General features: G+C 41.6%; 1 protein-coding gene across 3 annotated transcripts; it reads left to right on the forward strand.

Annotated features, from left to right (window-relative positions):
- Window positions 1–978: 978 nt before the first annotated feature.
- MDM2 (MDM2 proto-oncogene) lies at window positions 979–19,987 on the forward strand. 3 transcript variants are annotated; one of them, XM_075495379.1, is made up of 12 exons: window positions 1,005–1,112; window positions 1,500–1,583; window positions 1,732–1,804; window positions 4,031–4,105; window positions 4,458–4,591; window positions 4,750–4,799; window positions 6,139–6,206; window positions 6,366–6,459; window positions 9,034–9,194; window positions 10,204–10,359; window positions 12,009–12,086; window positions 13,631–19,987. In XM_075495379.1, the coding sequence occupies exons 3-12, from the start codon at window positions 1,736–1,738 to the stop codon at window positions 14,198–14,200; spliced, it is 1,455 nt and encodes a 484-aa protein (XP_075351494.1). In that variant the 5' UTR covers window positions 1,005–1,112; window positions 1,500–1,583; window positions 1,732–1,735; the 3' UTR covers window positions 14,201–19,987. The 3 variants fall into 3 exon arrangements, with proteins under 3 accessions (XP_075351504.1, XP_075351494.1, XP_075351513.1); XM_075495389.1 differs by lacking the exon at window positions 1,500–1,583 and having other exon boundaries at window positions 979–1,112; XM_075495398.1 differs by lacking the exon at window positions 1,005–1,112 and having other exon boundaries at window positions 1,430–1,583; window positions 9,037–9,194.
- The last annotated feature ends 547 nt before the right edge of the window (window positions 19,988–20,534 follow it).

Here is a 20,534-nt window from a genome sequence, read left to right on the forward strand (position 1 = left end):
TGTCAAGTTTTCTTGTAGTTTTCCTCTCCTAAATATCAGTGAAAAAAACAACTTAAAAGGCACAAATGAACATTGCAAATCAAACTAGTATCCAAAGTTGTCATTACCTATTAGCCAGGCAAGCAACACTTCTATTATTGTGTTCCTGAATTTATGTGGACTATAAGCAAGAGTCTGCCTTTATTAACCTCGAAATAAATTGACATAATGAAGTTGTCTATCACAAACGTATGCTGCAGCTGGATTTACGGAAGTACAAGGTTGCCAATCAGAAGTCTTAAGGCCGTTTATCCCCAAACAAGGTCTGATGCTTCTGAACCCGTCCACCGGTGGGGCTGCACAGCTTCACCCCGGGCAGGCAGGGCTGGGCCTCACAACTGCCGGATGCGTCTGAGGGGAAGTCACAGAGATGTTCAACGTCAACAGAAGATTTGTAAAAATTTTTATTAAAGTGAGGATCTGTAGGGAACATTCATACTCTTTTAGGCTCGATGTTCGCAACAAGCCCTGCTCTTCCAGCTCTGTCTCCTCAATGTTTCATGTCCACAAGCCACGACATGTTTTGTTTACCACAACCAGACGGTTTTCGTGGAGTAGCCGTAAACACAGTCGGGACGCGATAAAAGGGACGATGGACAAGGAAAGGAGGGACGCAGACGAGAAAAGAAAAAGCCGCCGGCAAAGCACAGCCCGAGGCTCCCGCTTCCCGCAGGCCCCCGGCGCGGGTCTCGCAGGGCCTGCTGCTGCCAGGCCTTCGCCCTGTTTGTCCCTCAGCCTGGGCACCGCTTTTCTGTTCCGCCCGACGCCGCGGGCCCGGGCTCTGGCTCTCCATCCCGTAGGGCCCCGGGGCCGGGCAGGCCGGCCCAGCCCGCAGCCGCCTGTCTGAGAGGCGTCGCCTCAGGCCCGCGCGCGGCGCTCTGCGGCCGTTGCCCCGCTGCCTGCGCGCGGCGCGGCCGTTGCCCCGAGCCCGTTAGGGGGCGCCGGAGAGACGAGCGGGCCGCGCGGCGCGGCGGCTAAAATGGCGGCGTTGGGCGCGCACCGCGCTGCGGTGTGGTAGGGCCCCCGGTCCTCCGCCCGCCGCGGGCCGGGCAGCGGAGTGGGCGCGGCTGGTGGTGCGTGGGGGTTCCCGGCTCGCTCGGGGGCAGGGGTGAGGGGTCGCTCGGGGCTCGCTTTTCGCGCGTGGCGGCCTCGGTGCTGGGGGAGGGGCGGCTGAAGCGCGGTGGGGCCACTCGCTCCGGGCGCGGCGCTGAGGCGAGCGCCGCGGCTCCCGCCCGCGGAGGGAGCGAGGCCGGCGCGGGGAGGGAGGGGGGCGCGGAGAAGGGGCTGTTTCTCCACGCCGCCGGCCCCCACGCTTCTGGCGGCCGCGGTGAGTCAGCGTCGGCCGCCGCCCCCCTCCCCCCCCGCCGTGACTCGGCAGCGCCGCCGCTCCTGGTCATGCTCAGGCATGTCGGGCTGCGGCCGGCGGAGGAGCTAAGCCCTGACTTGCCTCCTCTTGGCAGCGCTATATAAGGCCCGGCCCGGCCCGACTCGGCCCAGATACCCGCGGCCGGAGCCCGGCGTGTGGGCTGGACGAGGGTACCGAGGTGAGTGGGCACCGCCGGGGTAGTGGCTGCACCCCCGGGGCTGCGGAGTGCGGCCCTGTGCCCGCCCCCGGGGTGTCTCTGCGCGGGGGGGAGCCGGGGTTGTGCAGCTGTGTTCCACGTTTTGAGGTTCCTCTCCCCTTAATTGCAGGCAAATGTGCAATACCAAGATGTCCTCCCTTACGGATGCCTCTTCTGTCACCGCTTCGGAGCAAGAGGCGCTGGTTAGTAGCTCTGTTGGACGCGCGAGTTTTTCACGCTTTTTGCAGAGTTTTTATCTGCTAATTCAGAAGGGCCGCTTTGCTCAGCGAGCGATGGTTAGAGAAAAGCCAGGAAATCCGGCGAAGGTGGGCTCTCTTTGGTCCTGTAGTTGTGAAGCAAATCTTTTTCATTCGTGGTTGAGAGTTGAGGGTGATGGTTTAGGTCTAGACTGTTTCCTGGAGACCTTTGATGGTCAGGTTGCTTTCTTTTGGTAAAAAGGATCTTATGGTCCGATTTGATCATGGTAAATATTTCATGGTGGAAACTGTTAACAGTTCATAAGTTGTGGGAGTTGTTGAAGATCTCCATTGTGCAAAACGTACGCTGTTTGTGAAATAATCTTGTCATTACAACTGAAGCCTTTTGAATTTGGCATTTTCACTTTCTCCTCTACTGGAGTTCATAAGCAAGTTGTAATAAGAGCCTTCGGTTTTGTTTATGGCTTTGTATATCCAGGCTTTCCATGACACAGTGACAGTTACTCTGTCCTGGCTTTCTACGTAAGTTTTCCTGAGGATGCAAGCCTATGTATTGTAACTGAGATGTGAGTTAAAAACGGCATGTGTACAATGACGGTTGAACTGGATTACTTTTTGTAGACGGGTAAAGCTTGAAAGTGTAGACTGATAGGACAACTTCAAAAAAGCGAAGTAACAGAACAGCAGACTGTTCAAAGTCGGTTTTTTTTCGTTTGTTTCTTCTTTTTTTAAGTCGTAATGTGTTGCTACTGTCTGCTGTCAGATCTGTGTGGCAGAAGAGCTTCATACTTGCAGGAGTCAGGGAGGGAGGGCTGGGGAGTAAAAGGATCTGAACCAATGGGTCTAGTTGTGGATTCAGAGATCTGAAACTGCTTTGCCTTCCTCTGGTCAGCTGTCATTAGTAGTTTAATAAGTTACTGTTTGCTTCCTTTATGAAACTGTAATATATGCTGCCTGCTCTAAATAATTCAGCACTTAGGAAGGGGTGACTAGACATCTAACATTGTCCACAAGCTTGTTTATTGTTTTCATTATGCATGATTCTTGCAACTAATCTCTTGCTAATACACTAAAACTTAACGTTGGCTTTAGCAGACATTTGAAATGGAATGTAGGGAAGTCATCCCCCGTCCCCTCTCCTTAAGCATTTATTCCTTGTCTCATGGTATTTTGTTCATGCTTTTCTATAAAATGTTTCTCTTCTATAATATTTTTTTCTTATTTTAGGGAATATATTAGGATAGCTAAATATTAGCCTGTTCTTAGAATGATTGTGCTATTGTTAAAGTGGCAATAGTAGAATATACTGCTCTGGGAACTGTCAGTGGCTCCACAGGCATTTTCTTTGCAGTTGTGGCAGCCCCTGCAGCTTGTTCTCATCTCCTGCGCTGGTACGGGCACAGCTATTTGTGGAACAGTGCAGTGAATGGGATCAGGACACTGGTCTGGCCAGAAGAGACCAAAAAAAAAAGAGGAGGGAAAGTGATGTTTTTTTGTACTTTATTTTTATATATTTTTTTTTAACTTCTCCCTCCTCTACCTCAGAAATTGTCGTAGACTGGCTGCAGATGTAGCTCTGCTGGCACAGTGGGTGGGTGGGAGGCCATTGCAGAGGTAGGAGTGATTGAAATACGATAGAAAGGACAGGGTGTGCTTATCCCAGCTAAGAAAAGTCTTCAGAGGTAAAGCAGCACAGCTGGCAAATGCAAAACCGCAGCCCCAGAAACTGTCACAGGAAGAGACTAGGAAAGAGGTGGACCAGAGCTTTGCTTTGTGGCTTGCACTCTGGACCTGACAGATAGTCACAAAGGTCCATTTGCCTTCCTCCCTTCCCTTTGGGAGTCCTTTGGGTAATGACCTTCACTTTGGATTGACCACCCTTCCCTTTGGGTAATGACCAAAGGAGTGAAGCTGAATTCTCCAGGACCCAGCCCTGTACTTGGAACCACCACATGAACCCTGTAGCTCAAATCGAGGAATCTGTATGTACCAATGAAAGATTGGGGTTTGAGCTAAGATGTATGGTGTATGAGAAGTTTAGTATTGGGTTCGTGTTATTTTCTTTTAAGTTTAACTTGGGTGTGGATAGGTTTTAATGTAGTTGTGTGTTTGTATATCAGATTAATACAGAAGGAGGAAGCCAACCTGTATAAATAGTGTTTTGTTTGGTGAATGATTGGTGCATACTGTTTTTTCTTCTTCCCCACACAGGTTAAACCAAAGCCGCTGTTGTTGAAGTTGTTAAAGTTAGCTGGTGCAGAAAAGGACACTTTTACTATGAAGGAGGTGAGAACTTTCAGTCACTAAAGGTAGATTACAGTGAATACAGATAGGTTGTTCTTTTGGTTTGGGCAGTGTAGTTCGCAGTTTATCTAGAAGATAATGAGACAAGGTATTGTTTTTATTCTCCTGCTGGCTTGTTAGGTGGTGTTTGGCAAGTTTCTCAAAATCTGAACAAAAGTATCTGGTGGTCAGTACAGTAGTAGAGTACCTGGGGAATGATAGATGAAAATTGCAGCTCAAAGGGAGTTTTAGGCAAAGACAGAAGAGCAAACCTCAATGAATTTAATGTGTTTTCTCTTAAACCTAACAACACAGCCTGGGTATCTAATGCCTGTGTATGTCATTTATTTTACAGGTAATATTCTATCTTGGACAATATATTATGTCTAAACAATTATATGATGAAAAACAGCAACATATTGTACACTGTGCAAATGATCTCCTGGGGGATTTATTTGGAGTAACAAGCTTTTCAGTAAAAGAACACAGGTAAAATGGGATTCTTTTCTGAGAGTCTGGTTGTGAAATAATGGAGACCATAATGCGTATGGCCTTTTTTAACTCTTTGCATCTTCAAAGATGGTAAGCTCTCTTTTATAATTACATGTAGCTAACTTGCAAAATCTCTTTCTTTATCCCCATCTAAGGAGACTATATTCAATGATTTCCAGAAATCTGATAGCAATCAATCAACAAGGTAAGCTAGTTTGGGGAGGACCTTTTGTTTTGGGAAATAGTAGTAGGGAAAATATAACTTACAGTAATGCATCTTGCATGTAGTGATCAGATAACATCGATCTCTTCATAATTAGCTAGTTGGCTTTATGCACTACTGTCCAGAATGATCACAAATAGTGAATCAAAGCAAACACTGTTTTTTCTGGGGGAGGGAAAAAAAAACCAAAATCTGAACAGCATTTGGGTAATTTTGTCGGACTAGAACCAGAACAAGCACAATCGGAGCTGAACACAAAGAGGACTAAATTGAACAATTAGTCGTTTGCCTGTATTTCTTACAGATAAAGCCCTCAACAACATAACAAGTTTTAATATTAAAAATTAGCTTCTTGAACTTGTGCCAGGAATGAAGTCAGGGCAAATGCTTTTTATGCTTTCTGTTAGTGTTCTGTTTTAATTTTTAAAACTGAATGTGGAGTACATTTAGAATTGGTCACTGTCAGCTATATGAGTCCTCTTTTAAAAGGTCTGTATACTTAAAAAAGTAGCTTTGTGGTAACTTTGTGGATAGCCACTCCATAAATGGAGAATTGTTACATACAGTCATTTTCCTGCAGTATAAAAACACTTAATATAGCTGTAATTTTTGGCTAATACAAGGAGTGAACCAGAAGTTGAACAATGGAAGCCATTTTGTAAATTGGCTTCTAAATCCATATTAAGACACCCTTTGTTTCTGATTCTTCCTAAAGACAAGTGTGCAGCTGCTGAAGACAGGAAGCATGCTCTCTTTATTATTCCTTATTGTTACGCTTGCAAACTTAAATTATCTCTCAAATTCTTTTTCTTGAAAGATAAATTAATTCAGGGTCTGTCTGGTAGTAAGTGTATATAGTTAACAACAGTTAATTTTTCTTCTATTTAATGTCTTTTTTAATTCAGTTTTCCCGTAAGATGATAGCTAGTAAAATATACTTTGGAGAGGAAGAATGGTAAAATATTTCCTGCCTATATTCTTTCACATCTGCAGAATCCCAGCTAATGCACAGCCTTCGTTTGAAGGCATTTATAATAAAATTCTGAGCTACTTTGTCATCGAGATTTCTTCTTCCTCCCCACTTTTCCAGTTCAGTAATGTTACAGGGAAAGTGCTGCACACTCTTGAAAAGCAAAGGAACGGGGTTGTTTTTTCCATCATTGCAAAATGTCTGGACTGTAAGTTCTGTTTAGAATTTACTTTGTAAATGCTGTGTGCAGTTAACGTCTCTCCCTTGCTTTTACTCTATAATGTTTTTGAGCCTGAAGTTGACTTTTTCTGCTGTGCTGTATTACCATTTTTTGGTTTGGTTTGGTTTCAGACTCTACGCTTGCTGACACACCTGAGGATGATTCCAGATTTCGGCTTGAAGAAGAAAATGTTCTAAAGGTGATTTTTTTTTTTTTTTTTTTTTTTAAAGTAAATGTTCTGAGATGTAAATTCTGTTTAGTTTTGCATGATAGTGTCAATGGTTTAGATGCAATTAGTTGATTCTAGCCTTTTACCTCGTATTCATGCTCAGGCTTACTCAGTATTTCTGTTAACCAGGAGTCTATGCAAGAGTTAGAAGAGAAGCAGACTTCATCGAATGTGACTTCCCGACCAACTACATCTTCTAGAAGGAGAACACACAGTGAATCTGGTATGTGCAGATTTATGATGCAGAGCTTTCAGTAGCATGGGCACTTAAGAAACAAAGTACATTCTGTTGCCTTACTGACTTTGAAAGATGCTGTGAAATACTATTCATGTTTCTCTGCTTATCTAAAACAAAATGTTCAGTCTGGAAGAAATACAGAATTCCTTGCATTGCTCCAGTATCATGTTACAGTTCAGATCTCTAGAACTGTTAGTAAGATGATGGAATAACTTGTTCCACAGATCTGTTAAACTTGTTCACATCAGCAGGTCTTAATCAGTTGTGTTGTCTTCACGATGAGAACACTTTTCTTTGTAATAGGCTGATGTAGTCAGATTCATTTCTGTTCCCTCTGTAGACAGCCACAAATTTTTACGTTTTGTTTGCTTTCTAAAAGCAGTTGTCATTGGATTTCAATTGGTGGCAAAGACGTCAAAGGTCTGGTAGTAACATGGGATGATTTTGGATATATTTAGGTACCTGACCATTCCTTAAGCACTTCTTAAAAAGTCTGGTGACTTAAGCATTGTATTTGTCTCCTCTTTCTCTTTACTGTGGTTATTCAATAATCACTGGCAAATACATTTTCAGAATGTTTCTTCCAATAATTAGCAAATAACAAGCTGGTCAGCATAAACCTGAATAACTTTAAATTTCTCAGTGGAAGTGTTCTCTACAGTCCTACTTAAATACTATTCTGTGGAATTTTCTTACATTAGTTTGTTCCATCACTTACTTCTGTTACCTCATGACTTGACAGATGTAATTACCTGGGCAGTGATAACCTTCTGTCGCTGCATAGAACTTTGCTTTCTTCAGTTGCTCAGGAACATTTTTCAGTTCCTCAGCTTTTGTGTAGTGTTTTTTGTGTTCATCATAGGCCACTGTTATGTTAGTCAGTCCAAAAACTGTGCTGCGTTGCTGAGCGGTTTGCACTAAATTAAAAGAACATTTTAATGTTGTAACAAAAACTGGTGAAAGGATGGAAAGTCTTGGTTAAACATCACAACCTGTAATATTTAGGCATGACCCAGAGCGCATAAAGTCCTGTGTTGTGCTTACTTATTGTAGGTTTGATTATTAACTCTTGTCTTTGCATCCATTTATTAGTTTGTTACAACCTTAAAAGTTCTTTTAATATAGTGTTTTTATATACACTTTTTTTCTAATTTATAGGAAATCTTCCTTTTAAACCACTATTCTTGTTAAATTGGGATGGTAGCGGCTCCTTTGGAGCCGCTTATATAGTGTATAGAAACCTTGTGGTGATACAGTATCAGTACAGCATGGAGCCATGACAACTAAATGAGGACAACGATGGACAGGAGCAACCCTTGGGCCTGGGGGCACCAAATTTGGTGGGGCTCTCAGGGCGGAAAAAGAAAAGAGAGGGGCTGAGCCAAGAAGCACCAAGGGAAAGTAAGAGAAATCTCAAAGTATGTACAAGTGTTTTGTTCTCTTTTCCTTTACAATGAAAGATTCAAGACTTGAAGACTCGTGGATTGTTAGGGTGTGTTTTGCAAGGCAAGGGAGAAGCTGGGCAATAGAGGGTGGGTGCAAAAGGCACCTGTAGGGGGGCAGCAGGCTCTTACTGAGGTCTGTTGAACCAAATTGTCACACCTCTTGGGGAGTTTTCACTCCGCTGTGCTTACATACTGACTTTGCAATGCCTTTTAAAATGAAATTGTTTCTTACCAAACACTCTAAAAGTCAGTGGAGCTGAACTTTGACTTGCCTACCCCTAAAATGCTGTCCCCCTACTCTTTATACTGCTGTAGGTGGTTGTTTCAAAACGTGATGTATTGAAAAAGCATTGTCTTTTTGCCTTCAAACCAAGCATATTTAATAAGCACAGCTTAAAGCAGTGCTTTCAGAGTTCAATTTTTACATAGTATGCCTTGAAGATTTTCTTGCTAGTGTGTGGTGAAAAGTCGTAACGGTTTGTTACAAAAATCCTGTTGAGTAAATACAGTTACATATAGTGCAGCTATTAACTGATAAATTTGTTGAAGTATCTGAAACTTGAACGTGAACTTATCTTGCCTAGCATGAGGTCCTTTGTGTGCATGTGACACGGGAGCTAGTTGCTCTGTCTCCCTGCAAATTCTGGGATGGACTCAGAAGCCCTCTGAAAGTGCCTTTCTGTCTACTGACTGTAGAGGGAGCCAGGACAATTCAGAGGCTAACTGTATTCCTTAAAATATGTTTAAGGAATTTTAGGTTTAACGTGTCATGTGTGAAGTGGAATAAAAATGCTTCCAAATTTGCAATTATTTTATTTCCTGCATGTGGAGACTGCCATTTACAAGCTGTACTGATGGGACAAATGGGGAAAGCCAGCCCCTGAAATACTGGTTTCAGGAATGTTTTGCACTTTTCATGTTTCTCAGTGTTACTGTGTCTTTTAAATGAGTTTTTGGTGCCTTTACTTTTTTCCCCATAAAATAATACTGAATGACTTTATTTTTCTTATATTCCTATATAAGTAAATTAAATTTTAAGCTTCTGTTAAGAATATTCAAAATTGCACATTGCGTAGATGTTTCTGGAGTAACAAAAATTCTTGAATGTGCCCAGAAGAAAATTCTTCAGATGATCTGCATAGCGACAGAAGAAAACGACACAAGTCAGACAGCATTTCGTTGACGTTTGATGAAAGTCTCTCATGGTGTGTAGTCAGTGGTCTGTGCCGTGAAAGAAGCAATAGCAGTGATTCAACAGATTCTCTTTCCATTCCTGTAAGTCAAAATACATATTTTTGTGGTACAAATTTTGCAGATACCACAAGTGCAAACATGCATCTTAAAACATCATGTTCTTAATTAAAAGCAGCAGTGCCTTCAGTGGTGTCTGAGGAGAGGAAAGAGGCTGAAAGAAAAGTTGGTGTGTGGGTGGAGTGGGGTCTGTCATAGATCTGCTGACAAAGCTGAAGTGAAATTTTGAAAAATATTAACTCTGAATAGTCTTTAAAAAACAGATCCTTACTACTTGGCACAGTATTGAAAAAATGTGAGATATATTTTGTGTTTTAAAATAAGTGTTTTTTAGAATGCTGAGAGAAGAAAAGCAGTCACAGACGTTCCATAATGCAGAATAGTTGGTGCTTCTGGGCATCTGGTAGTTCCAGTACAGTTTCAGTAACTGTATGTAGTAGTGCCCTGATGATATGCTGTATTTGTTTTCCAAGCCTTTACTGTTTTTTATTGTTTTCAGCAAACACTTGAGGCAAATTATCTGTGGTTAGGTGGAGTCATGAAGAGCTAAACTAACACTATTCCTAGTCATATACTGTATTCTGAATTGACCACTAATACTGTATCTTCACTCTTGCTATTTTATAATTGTTTAGCCACTGTCTCAAATTAAGGTTAACAAAGCTGATGAGAATAGAGAATTTAATGACATGCAGCCAAAAGGCAGCATCTTCTTGCACCTGTTCTTTCACTTTTTAGGACGGCCTTTGTGAAATAGTAGCAGCAGTCTTCAAGGCTGTAGGTTGCCAAGTCTATTGGCTGTAGCTTGACTGCAGCCTCTATTACAGAGCTGACAAAAGGCTTTCAGATCCGGCTTTATTTTTACCTACCTATGATTCGTTTGTCTCATAAAAGCTGTTCTATCTAACAGCAGCTGGTCTCATTTCTTCCATAGCGGAGTAGTTCGGTTTTATCTTATGAGTTATTTTAACAGTAATGGTTAGGGATATGGACTAGTGAGGTTGAAGGTGTGCTTTCTTTCTCTTTTTTTCAGGATCTTGATGCCAGTTCATTAAGTGAAAACTCCGATTGGTTTGACCACAGTTCTGTTTCAGACCAGTTCAGTGTAGAGTTTGAAGTTGAGTCTATTTATTCAGAAGATTATAGTCATAATGAAGAAGGACAGGAGCTTACAGATGAAGATGATGAGGTACATATTTGTTTTGTTTGGCGTTTTTTTTTGGCTGGAGGTGGGGTGAGAGAGGGAAGGAGACTTACAGGAATACTTCATGTCGAGATTCCAACAAGAAGTAACTCTTCAGGTTTATTTCAGGACTGTGTGCTATGTCACAAGCTGTACCCAGTCGTTCATTAAATCAAATTACATGCCTATGCAGTTGGGTCACCATTATACACTCACCAGGCAGTAACCAAAATGGTGCTAAGGCTTTCCGTAGGCTCTGAAACAGACTCTTGACAGTCTGGAAGAGTCTGTTTAACTTCACTTTCTAGCTGTTGGAGTCGATGGCAGCATGTGTACCTGAGTCTGTTCCTACATTTTTCATTATAGAAGTATGCATTCAGCTTTGACAACACTTTCAATACTGAATGAAAACTTTCCTAGTAACTCTTTGCAAGGGGATATTTCTAGATCATTTGCCTCCATGAATATAAATGTTTCATAGAGATGCTGAAATACAATTTTAGAAATTTTCATTAGGAGGCAGGAAGACAGTAAAATTGTGATTACCATCATTTTCAAGAGATCTAGGTATCTGGAGTGTCAGGAATGAAGTGGGAGTGTTTTTTTCTTTTCTGGGTTAGTTTTCTGTTACTTGAAAGAGGTGAATCAACTCATGGCAAGATTGGTTAAGTACCAGAGGCAGAATTTGCCAGGGACATATGTGATTGTGGTACTTGAAGGGCTGAATGGGACTGACTGTACTGATGTACACTGGGTTATAGCGCTGCGGAGCTGCACCCTGAGATAAGACAGTGATTTGGAGGAAGAAATGATTGAGGTGTGCCCCTGCTCCCAACAGCAGTGTTGAGAATTGCAGAATGGTTGAGGTTGGAAGGAGCCTCTGGAGGTCATCTTATCCAGCCCCCCTGGCTCAGGCAGAGCTGATTGCCCAGGGCCACGTCCAGGCAACTTTTGAATATCTCCAAGGATGGAGGTTCCACAGCTGCTCAGGGCAACCTGTGCCAGTGCTTGGTCACCCTCACAGTAAAAAAGCATCTCCCTGATGATGAGACAGAACCTCCTGTGTTTTAATTTGTGCCAGTTGCCTCTGGTCCTGTCACTGGGCACCACTGAAAAGAGTCTGGCTCCATCTGCTTTACACCCTCCTTTCAGGTACTTATACACATTGACAAGATCCCCCCTGAGCCTTCTCTTCTCCAGGCTGAACGGTCCCAGCTCTCTCAGCCTTTCCTCATGTGAGAGCTCCTCCAATCCCTTAATCATCGTAGTGGCCCTTCGCTGGACTCTCTCCAGTAGCTCCATCTCTTTCATGTGCTGAGGAGCCCAGAGCTGGACACAGGGCTCCAGGTGTGGCCTCACCAGTGCTGTGCGGAGGGGAAGGATCACCTCTACTCTAGAAAGTGGTACCTTCTATCTCTGTCTAGTCCACATTTTTCTTCACACTATGTGTTACAAGTGTGAACAGAATTCTTTTCTCCCAAACCAGTCATCAGATTTTGTGGAGTTACTTGCTAACATAAATTAACGTATATTGCTATTTATTACATTCGATTAAAAGTCTATCAGAAAATTTCTTGGATTAAAAATCTATCAGGTTTTTAATCGAATGCCAAAAACCAGTTACATCAATACTTTTTTTTTTTTATTTAAACCAGGTATATCAGCTGACTATTTACCAGGATGAAGATAGTGATGCTGATTCTTTTGATGAAGATCCAGAGATTTCTCTAGCTGTGAGTAAAAACTTGACCAGCAAAGCATCATAAGTTGGGTGAATTGACAGAGTAGATCAAGGAGGATAGATGAATTTTGTTTTTACCGGTGACTTTTTTTTTTTAAATTAAATTGACTTTTTATTGTATGCTTGAAGATTCAAAGACTATATTTTAATTACTGAACATGTGACTATTAAGGAACCTTGATATACTAACTTACGGTTTCACTGACTTAATGGAAGGAAGTTATTTGGAGCCTAAATCTGACTTTTTGCACAAAATGCAAAAAAGAAAAAAAAAAAAAAAAAACAAAAAAAAAAAACAAAAAAAACCCCCTTAAAGTCATGTATATTTAAAAAACTCTTCCTATAAGTCATAATACCTAGTGTTATTGTCCAACCTGAATGAAGGGATCTGTAGCGTACAGATGTGAAGACAAACCTGTTTTCAGAGCAGTACTATAAAATGAATAGATTTTGAGGCTTTTTCTAAATTCTGTGAGACCATTCTTGAAGGTTGGGAGGAAATTCAGGGATTTGAGGCAAAGTATGCAGACATATGTGAAAAAAGCCCACACTAGAATTAAAAAGCAGTGTATATTTTTATTTATACTTGCTTTTCACAGTCGAAGCTTGGACAAAGCTGTTGTCCAAAACTGTCTGAAATGTTCCAGTCCCCTGATGGTCTGTAGGACCGAGGGACTTTACTATGCGTGTAAAACCCAGAGCTAGCCACCATCTAAAAACGTAGCACTGCTTATGTATGGAAAAATATGTCTTTGTGTTATTTTTAGGTATTAAAATTGGTCTCTGAAGCTTTTGATGTCACTGATGTTATTTAGGACTCAAACAAAAAAGTGCTTTGAATCTTCCAAATACGTTTTGGGTTGTTTTTTGTTTTCATTCCCCCTATGGCATGGGTTATTCCTAAGAAGGGTCTTTCTCCTTAAAAATTAAGTGTGTTTTTAATGAGATAGTGGTGTATTTTCAGTGTAGGGTATGGAGTAACCTCAGGCAGTGATGCAGCCCTTTTTTTCTTACTTTAAAAAAAATTTTTTTAAAAAATTTTTAAATGGCCAATGTTTTCTGTTCTCTAATACTACTGTGTCAGAGTGCCCTCACCCGGCCGTTTTGCACACCAACAGCTTAGCATCCCACAGGTTAAATGTCCCTTCAGTCTTGAATAGTTCCCATTTCAGAAGCCTATTGTTGAAAATAATGGGAATAGTGACCATTTTATCAGAAAGAAGTTTTTCATTAGGTTCTCTGAAGACTTTTGTGGTCTGGTTTCCTCCAATTTTGCCTAAAAAATAATAAATCATTTTGTTCTACCTCTGTTTTTATTTCACAAATCTACTGCAAGAAGAAAGTCTTTTAAAAATCAGACTATTTTAATTTAGAACCATAAAATGGGACCAAACACTGAATGGAATTTTTAAATTATATACAAGTTGATAGCTCAAGATCATTATTATTTTGGCAGTAATAAATTGTTTATAATGAATACTTCATTTGTAAGCATTCCAAGTAGCTTAAGCTGTTCTAACCTGTAATTCACTGAAGGATTATTGGAAGTGTCCTGAATGCAGCGAAATGAATCCTCCGCTACCACGACATTGCCACAGATGCTGGGCCCTTCGCGAGGACTGGCTTCCAGATGAAAAGAGTGATAAACTGGAAAAGAGCAAATTAGAAGGTTCCTTCCCCCTAGAGTCTGAAGAAGGTTTTGATGTTCCTGACTGCAAGAAAGTGAAAATGACTGAAGATAAAGAACCAGCTGTAGAGGAGAATGAGGATAAAGCAGTACAAATTTCCGAGTCCCAGGAGAGTGAAGATTATTCTCAGCCATCGACATCAAGCAGCATGTTTTGTAGCAGTCAGGAGGACTATAAGGAACCTGAGAAGAGAGAAATGCAAGACAAGGAGGAAAGCGTGGAATCCAGTCTGCCTGTTACCAGCATAGAGCCCTGTGTCATATGTCAGAGCAGACCTAAAAACGGCTGCATAGTGCATGGCAAAACAGGACACCTCATGTCATGTTTTACGTGCGCAAGAAAACTTAAGAAGAGGAACAAACCCTGTCCGGTGTGCAGACAGCCCATACAAATGATTGTACTAACTTATTTTAGTTAGATGGATGTTGACTGGAAAGCAGCAAAAGGAACTTCACAAACTGACTAAGAGAGTAAGAAACTATTTTTGTATGCTTATTGGAAAATGAATATTTTGGCTCTCTTTACATTTGGTATGAAAAGTAATTGCTTATATAAATGCACTGGAGTTGTTAGGAAGTTAGATGATAATGCTCAGAAGTCAACTTGAAGAGTTTAAATCCTGCTCAGTAGAAATAACCAATTCCTGTGAACTACCTGCCTTTCCAAGTGCTTTATGTTCCATACAGGCTAGTGACATTCGTCTGACTGGGTTAAATACGCACATTAAAAACCCAGATTCAGTGGTTATGAGAGGAGAGACATGTTGAAGAATTCATTAATGTGAGTTCCTCCTCTTAAGAAGATAGAAGATTCTCCAGATTCCAGTATCTGTTGCCTGGTGAAGACACCAGGCTCAATCAGAACCCACTGAATAAGTCAATCAAATCAATAAATAGAATCTTGTATCCCTCATTCCCAAAACTTAAATTCCTCCAAGTAACCAAATTATGGGGGAGATCTTACCAGGAAGTAGGGGAAGATGTGATAGAAGATCATTTAAGGTTTTGGAAATAGAAAAGGGTACTGTGTGTCTTTTATTTTTATAGTGTGCATTGTAAACTTCAGGGCTGTGTGTGTCCTGAGAAGTCATTGATCCAAATTCAGTCCTACAGTTCTCCCTTAAACATCCTGAGAAACTAGCTTTTAAAATGCTTTGTGGGTTTGGAGGTCTGTACCATCCCGATTATTGTTTTAGCAGCGTGAGAAAAGACACGAACAGGCAAGATAAATGAAGGAGATGCTACGTAACGTCAAGTCAGGTGATATCAGGGGACAGTCTTACTCTCTTTCTGCACTTGTTTTTGACTTCAGCAGTATGGCATGCAGTTTGATCACTACATTTGCTTGAATAAAAAATAGCAAGGAAAAAAAAGCCCACCTCCATCTGCAGAAACAAGTAAGTTGTGCAGTTCTAGTTCACATAGACATTCTTTAAATTCGGTAGGCTTTCCAACTTACACTGTTCTTACCTGTATCACAAGAATTCTGAACATCTGTCGCAAGGTGTTTGACCAATTCAAAATTGGTCTCATTGGACCTGTCCTTCACTGCTTTTAGCTCTTGTCTCCTCACTTTACTTTGTCAAAAACTTTGTGAAACTTCTCAGCTCCTTTATTAAGCAGTCCGCTAACTGACTGGGTTCTGTGGTGCGCTCAGAGTAGGTAAAGTGAGTATATTTTTTTTAAGCTAAGGTGTCTTCAGGATGTAGTTAAATTATTCATCTGAGCTGTTTTTCAGATGGAGAGTTTCTGTACCAGTGAATTGTATTTATTCCTTTGGAAAACTAGATTACAAGAGGAATTGTATGTTTTTAGCACCTTTTTAATTTTACAGGTAGTTGCTGATCATCTGCCCAATAGAGAATGGCAAATGAGTAGTTTCAGCGTCAGGGGAGTGCTGAGAATGGAGACGTAGCCTAAATGCCGGAATCGTGCTGTGTTGCCATCCTGCAGGCCAAGGTTAAACAGCTTGGTTAACGCCACCAGTACAAAACTGTCCATGCCTGTGTGCTAGCACAAATGCTTCTACTGCTGTAATTGCCTCCATGTCGGAGCTGAAATAGTTACCCTAGTGGAAGGTGGCTGTAAACCAGGGCTACAAATGCCTGGGATACAAGGAAGTACCTAGGGAAATGGCGTGAAGCTGTACAGGAGAGACTCGGTAAACCCTTGGCTGTTACTTGCCTGCAGAGAAATACCTTCACAGGTAAAGACTGAGTTACTGGGATCAGTCATGATTTGTTCGTACATGTGAGCTAGTTTTTGGAAAATACTACTAAAAGATACTGGTATCTCTGAAGTTTTACTATAATTCATTTTAACTAAACAACATGTAAACCCCAGTTTATTCAAATTCTTACAGGCATGTTTCTTGCCCCTTGCAATGTATAAAGCGACAGCAGGTAGCTGGAAGTTCTTGAAGTTCTTTGGTCATCAGTAACCTTTCATGGGCTTTGTGGGGTTTGACAATCCCTCAGCCCAAGGTAGAGAAGTCCTGCGGGCAGATAGTTAAATTTTTCAAGTAGGGATGCTTCTAATAGATGGTTATCTGCCTTAAGTCACACTGCTTCCTATTTATTTTTCTTAATTTTTTCATTTGCTAAACTTAAGTCCAGTGAAGCTTGCAGAGGCTCTTCCATTGCACCTGCAGGTCAGAACCAAATAGCGGTCATATCGTGGTCTGGAATCTGCAGCAGAGAGAGAATTGTAGACGTGTATATTCAGGAGAAGCATTGATAACACGGGGACTGTACTTAAAAAGCTTTGTCTATTACATCATCTCCGATGTCTTATGCTTTTTCAGTGCGATACCTTCTCTACAGTGGCTGTGACAGCTGTGTGACTGCGGTCCTGGGAGAGCAGCTGTTCTTACCTAGTTCCTGCTGGGACAAATGGTACCATCAGGCATTCTCTTCTGCTCCCCTTAAGTGATCTCCGTATTTTAAAAAAAAAAAAAAAAAAAAAAAAATCAGCTCTGAAAAAGGCACATATGGTCAGAGCCATGATCCTTGCTGTTCACAACCGCTCAGCTTTGGGATTTTTCTTCAAAAACAATTTCATCTCCTACTAATGCTTTATGCTTTGGCAAAGGATAAAGTGAGAGCATACAGCATAATGAATTTTCCCTTTTATGATCTAAAATCATACTTCCCTAGTGCTAGTGTGTCTCGTGTGTGGAGAATAGCCCTGGAAACACCCTCCACTCCACACAACGCTGAGGAAACGCGTAATTTTGCACAAACTGCTGTGTCAGAGTGAATCTTTGTTTTGAATTATACTTTCTGGCTTAATATTATTCTTAATAACTTCTAGTAAAACTTAAGGTTGTTTTGTTTTTTTTTTGTTTGGTTTTTTTTTTTTTTTTTTTTTTTCCCCAAAGCATGCCTTACAAATAAGGGAGTGATGAGCATTGGTGTCTATTCCAGTTTCTGTAGGAGACGCTGGCAGGCAAGTGCGTGTGTGTACGTGATCTTGTGACCCCAGCGCTGCGGCCCCGGCCCCAGCCAGGACAGGGGTTCAGTCTGAAAGGCTGAAATCCTTGGGTCTGCCTCCGCACCATCACCCCAACCGGCGCTCAGTACGTGTGGGGTGAGTGGGGACCAGCCTGGTGTTTATCATCCTGGTCTTTCTGGCCCGTAAACACGTTTCTGGCCTTGGGTGGCGGCACAAAAGTTGGCAAAATTTTAGCACAAAGGTTGACAATTGTTCTTACTTGATGAGCTCTTCAAGGTCATTATTTAATATCGTACACACTTTAATCTTTAATTTATTGCAGTTTGTAAATATTCTTGTGCTTACAGTTAGTGTTTTGAGCTTTAATTTATTGAATTAGTCTATTGGTACCTGTGTAGATACATAAATGCGCATACTTAGTAAATGACAGTCACAAGAAAAATATTTAAGAAATGGTAGCATTAAAATAGAGATATTCAGGTTATATTCAGATTAAGAGGGGCATAGGAAAAACAACTTCTGTATTGAACGACATTTAATAAATAGAGAGGGAGGCCGGTGCAACGTCAGCAGAGTGAAAATATTTTGATGGTGTTTGTTCTCCTTTTGGAATACTTTTGCATCTCCGAGAACAGCCAAGAAGCTCACTGACTGCTTTGTTGTGCTTTTTGTAAAGTCCAATAAACCCACTGTTTGATTAAACACGACTTTTTCACTATGTACCTATTTATCAGTATTGAAATTCTACTCTTGACCCAGGGAGGCGAAGTGCAAAGTGGAGTACTCGAGGCAGATGGCAAAATTGCTTTGTTTCAGTGTCTGACACTTCTCAGAAAGGCTAGAGCATTGACTCTGAACATATTTGAGAGCCTTCAATACTGCGTCTTCACTTCAGAGTTATTAGTTATGAAGTCTGCTGCTTTTCTCCTTCAAAAAACATGCACAGCTGAAACAGAAGTAGCTTGATTGCTGATTGTATTGAACAGGCATGCTGCAAAGATGGTGCTTTTTGTGGAGCAGCACCCCTTGAATGTTGGTTGTTAGCGTGACTGACAAGCACACCGGAAGAAATGCGTGCTGTGCCGTACCACGCAGGAGGCTGTGGCTGCTACTTCAGTTAGCAGGTTGATTTAGAAAGGGTAAAAGTGCTACAGAATTGTAATTGATGAAAGGTGTTACATTTATTCTAACAGCGTGGTACAGTTTTATCACTGGGTTCTCTTTGCTGCAAATTTGTTTAAACGTCTCTGAAATGTCTGTGTGGGTATGAAGCCACATGCAGGACTTCAGGCAGACTTCTCCCCTTCAAGGCTAATATGAGGGGAAAAACAATTCCTTGTTTTTGTGGAAAGCGTCAACAAGAATAATTGTTTCAGAAAATCGTGTTCTTACAAAAGAGAGATTAGAAAATTATTAGAAGCATAATGAAAATGAATGAAATTAATAAATAGGATTAATAGAGGGGTGAAGAACTTTTCTTCCCCATCTTAATCTAAAGCTGCTGTTGTGTTAGGGCATAACTTTAGAAGGAGAGCTTATAGTTTTAAAGCAGTTAATTTATTCAGGGTGTTAACTTGCCACACATGGTGGGGCAGCAGTTAATCTAGGAGATGGGAACATTTATTGTGCAACACGCAGCCTGGGAAGGGGTATTTGCTGTTGCGGTGCTTCCCTGTGGGAAAGAGCTTTGACCATGGGCAGGCGTATGAGACTCGCGGAAGGGCAGCATTCATACCAGCTCTAAGCGCTGTTGGCCACCCTTGATGATCCACAGTGCCGGCAGGTGGATGCAGGCTTTGAGTGGCTGTAGGGTCACCTTCGTACTTAATGAAGTCCGTTATGTAGCATGTTTGTACTGTTAATGTATGTCCTCTGCGTTATTGTACTTCTCCTGTAGGCCAGCGCTTCACTAGGCATCGGCTCTCCTGGCTGGCAGGCCTGTGCTTGTGCTTGTGCCTGTGCCGGGGGGATTACCTGCCCCACTAAAGGAGCTTTTCCAGCTCATCCATACCGGAGTCAAAGCCTTAGCTCAAGTTACTTGTCGTTTAAAGGTTGCGCAAGCAATGTAAAGCAAAAAAACCAAAACAATCCCCCTAAACCTGGGCTTAAGGGATCTTTGAACAATGGATTGCACTTGCCGAACATAAAAAATTGTTGCTTTTAACTAATGTGTGCTTTTTGTTTTATTTAGCACAGATGCACTGAAAGCTTCATGTGAATGCCTCTCGGTAGTGTGTGTATATATATTCTACATGGAAAAGTTGTTGGCGATACTTAAAAAGCGTTGTTTCCCCTTTTGTGTAGATGCTGCTTTAACTTAAGGGCCTGACTTTTGAAGGATGGTTCTTGGTTTTGAGCTAAATTAATGGTTTGATCAACATGACGATTCCATGATACCTAAAGCGCCAGGAGCAGTCTTACTTTGTTGTCTGACTACATGTAGCTGGAACGATGATTAAGCAGACCCAGTTATAGTGAATTTACATAACTATGCAATTTTGCCACTACTCCTAGATGAACACGCTTTCAAGAACTGATCAAGGTGCGTACTGTCTAGCTAACCAGCGCATGTACAACCACAGTAGTAACCACTGAAATGCAAATATCCACTCAAATTGCACAGAGTATAGATCCATTTATAAGAATTTTCATGTGTATTGCCTTTGTCGTTTGGTTTTCAGTTTTTCCTTTTCTGAGGAAACTAAATGCTGTGTTCCATTTAAAAGCTTTAAATAAAGATTTGTTTATATATGCCTCAGTGCCCTTTTTCCATGTCAATGACTTGATCCTTAGAAGTTCTGCTACCTGGTTCTCATACAGATTTTTAATGCAGTGAACCGATGTGCAGGCTCTTCCTGCCCTCACTCAGCTGCTGGGCCACTGGCTTCTCACAGATTTCATCCTTTTGGGGGATTTTAAACTCAAGGGGGCCCTAGTTCTTGCTGTAAGTGGCAGAATCAGAACCAAGTATCAGTGGGGGGATTAGTGGATAATTAATCCACTAGTGGATAATTAGTGGACCAGTAGACAATCCACAGCAGTTCAGAGGGGGAGAAAAGGTAGAAAATTCAAATGGAGATGATGAAAACATTCAGAAAACAGTATCTTGCACACACAGCCCTCATTCCATGTCGGCATTGCTGTTTCAATCTCTCAAAATGTATTTACAACTTCATATGCTGCATGGAATCTGGCCAGCTGACAGCTGAGTGGCTGATGCCCAAGCTCCACAGCCCAGCAGGGTAGGGCTTGGTGTGCCAGGCAGGCGTACCGTTTCAGCAGAGGTACTTAAAAAGGCAT

Source organism: Mycteria americana, chromosome 1 (assembly GCF_035582795.1).
Source record: "Mycteria americana isolate JAX WOST 10 ecotype Jacksonville Zoo and Gardens chromosome 1, USCA_MyAme_1.0, whole genome shotgun sequence".
Taxonomy (NCBI): Eukaryota; Metazoa; Chordata; class Aves; order Ciconiiformes; family Ciconiidae; genus Mycteria; species Mycteria americana.

Coding starts and splice junctions, on each gene's coding strand:
- MDM2 (XM_075495389.1), top strand. CDS start 1,736: ATGTGCAATACCAAGATGTCCTCCCTTACGGATGCCTCTTCTGTCACC. Junction 6,207..6,365: donor AAGAAGAAAATGTTCTAAAG/GTGATTTTTTTT, acceptor TCTGTTAACCAG/GAGTCTATGCAAGAGTTAGA. Junction 12,087..13,630: donor ATCCAGAGATTTCTCTAGCT/GTGAGTAAAAAC, acceptor AATTCACTGAAG/GATTATTGGAAGTGTCCTGA.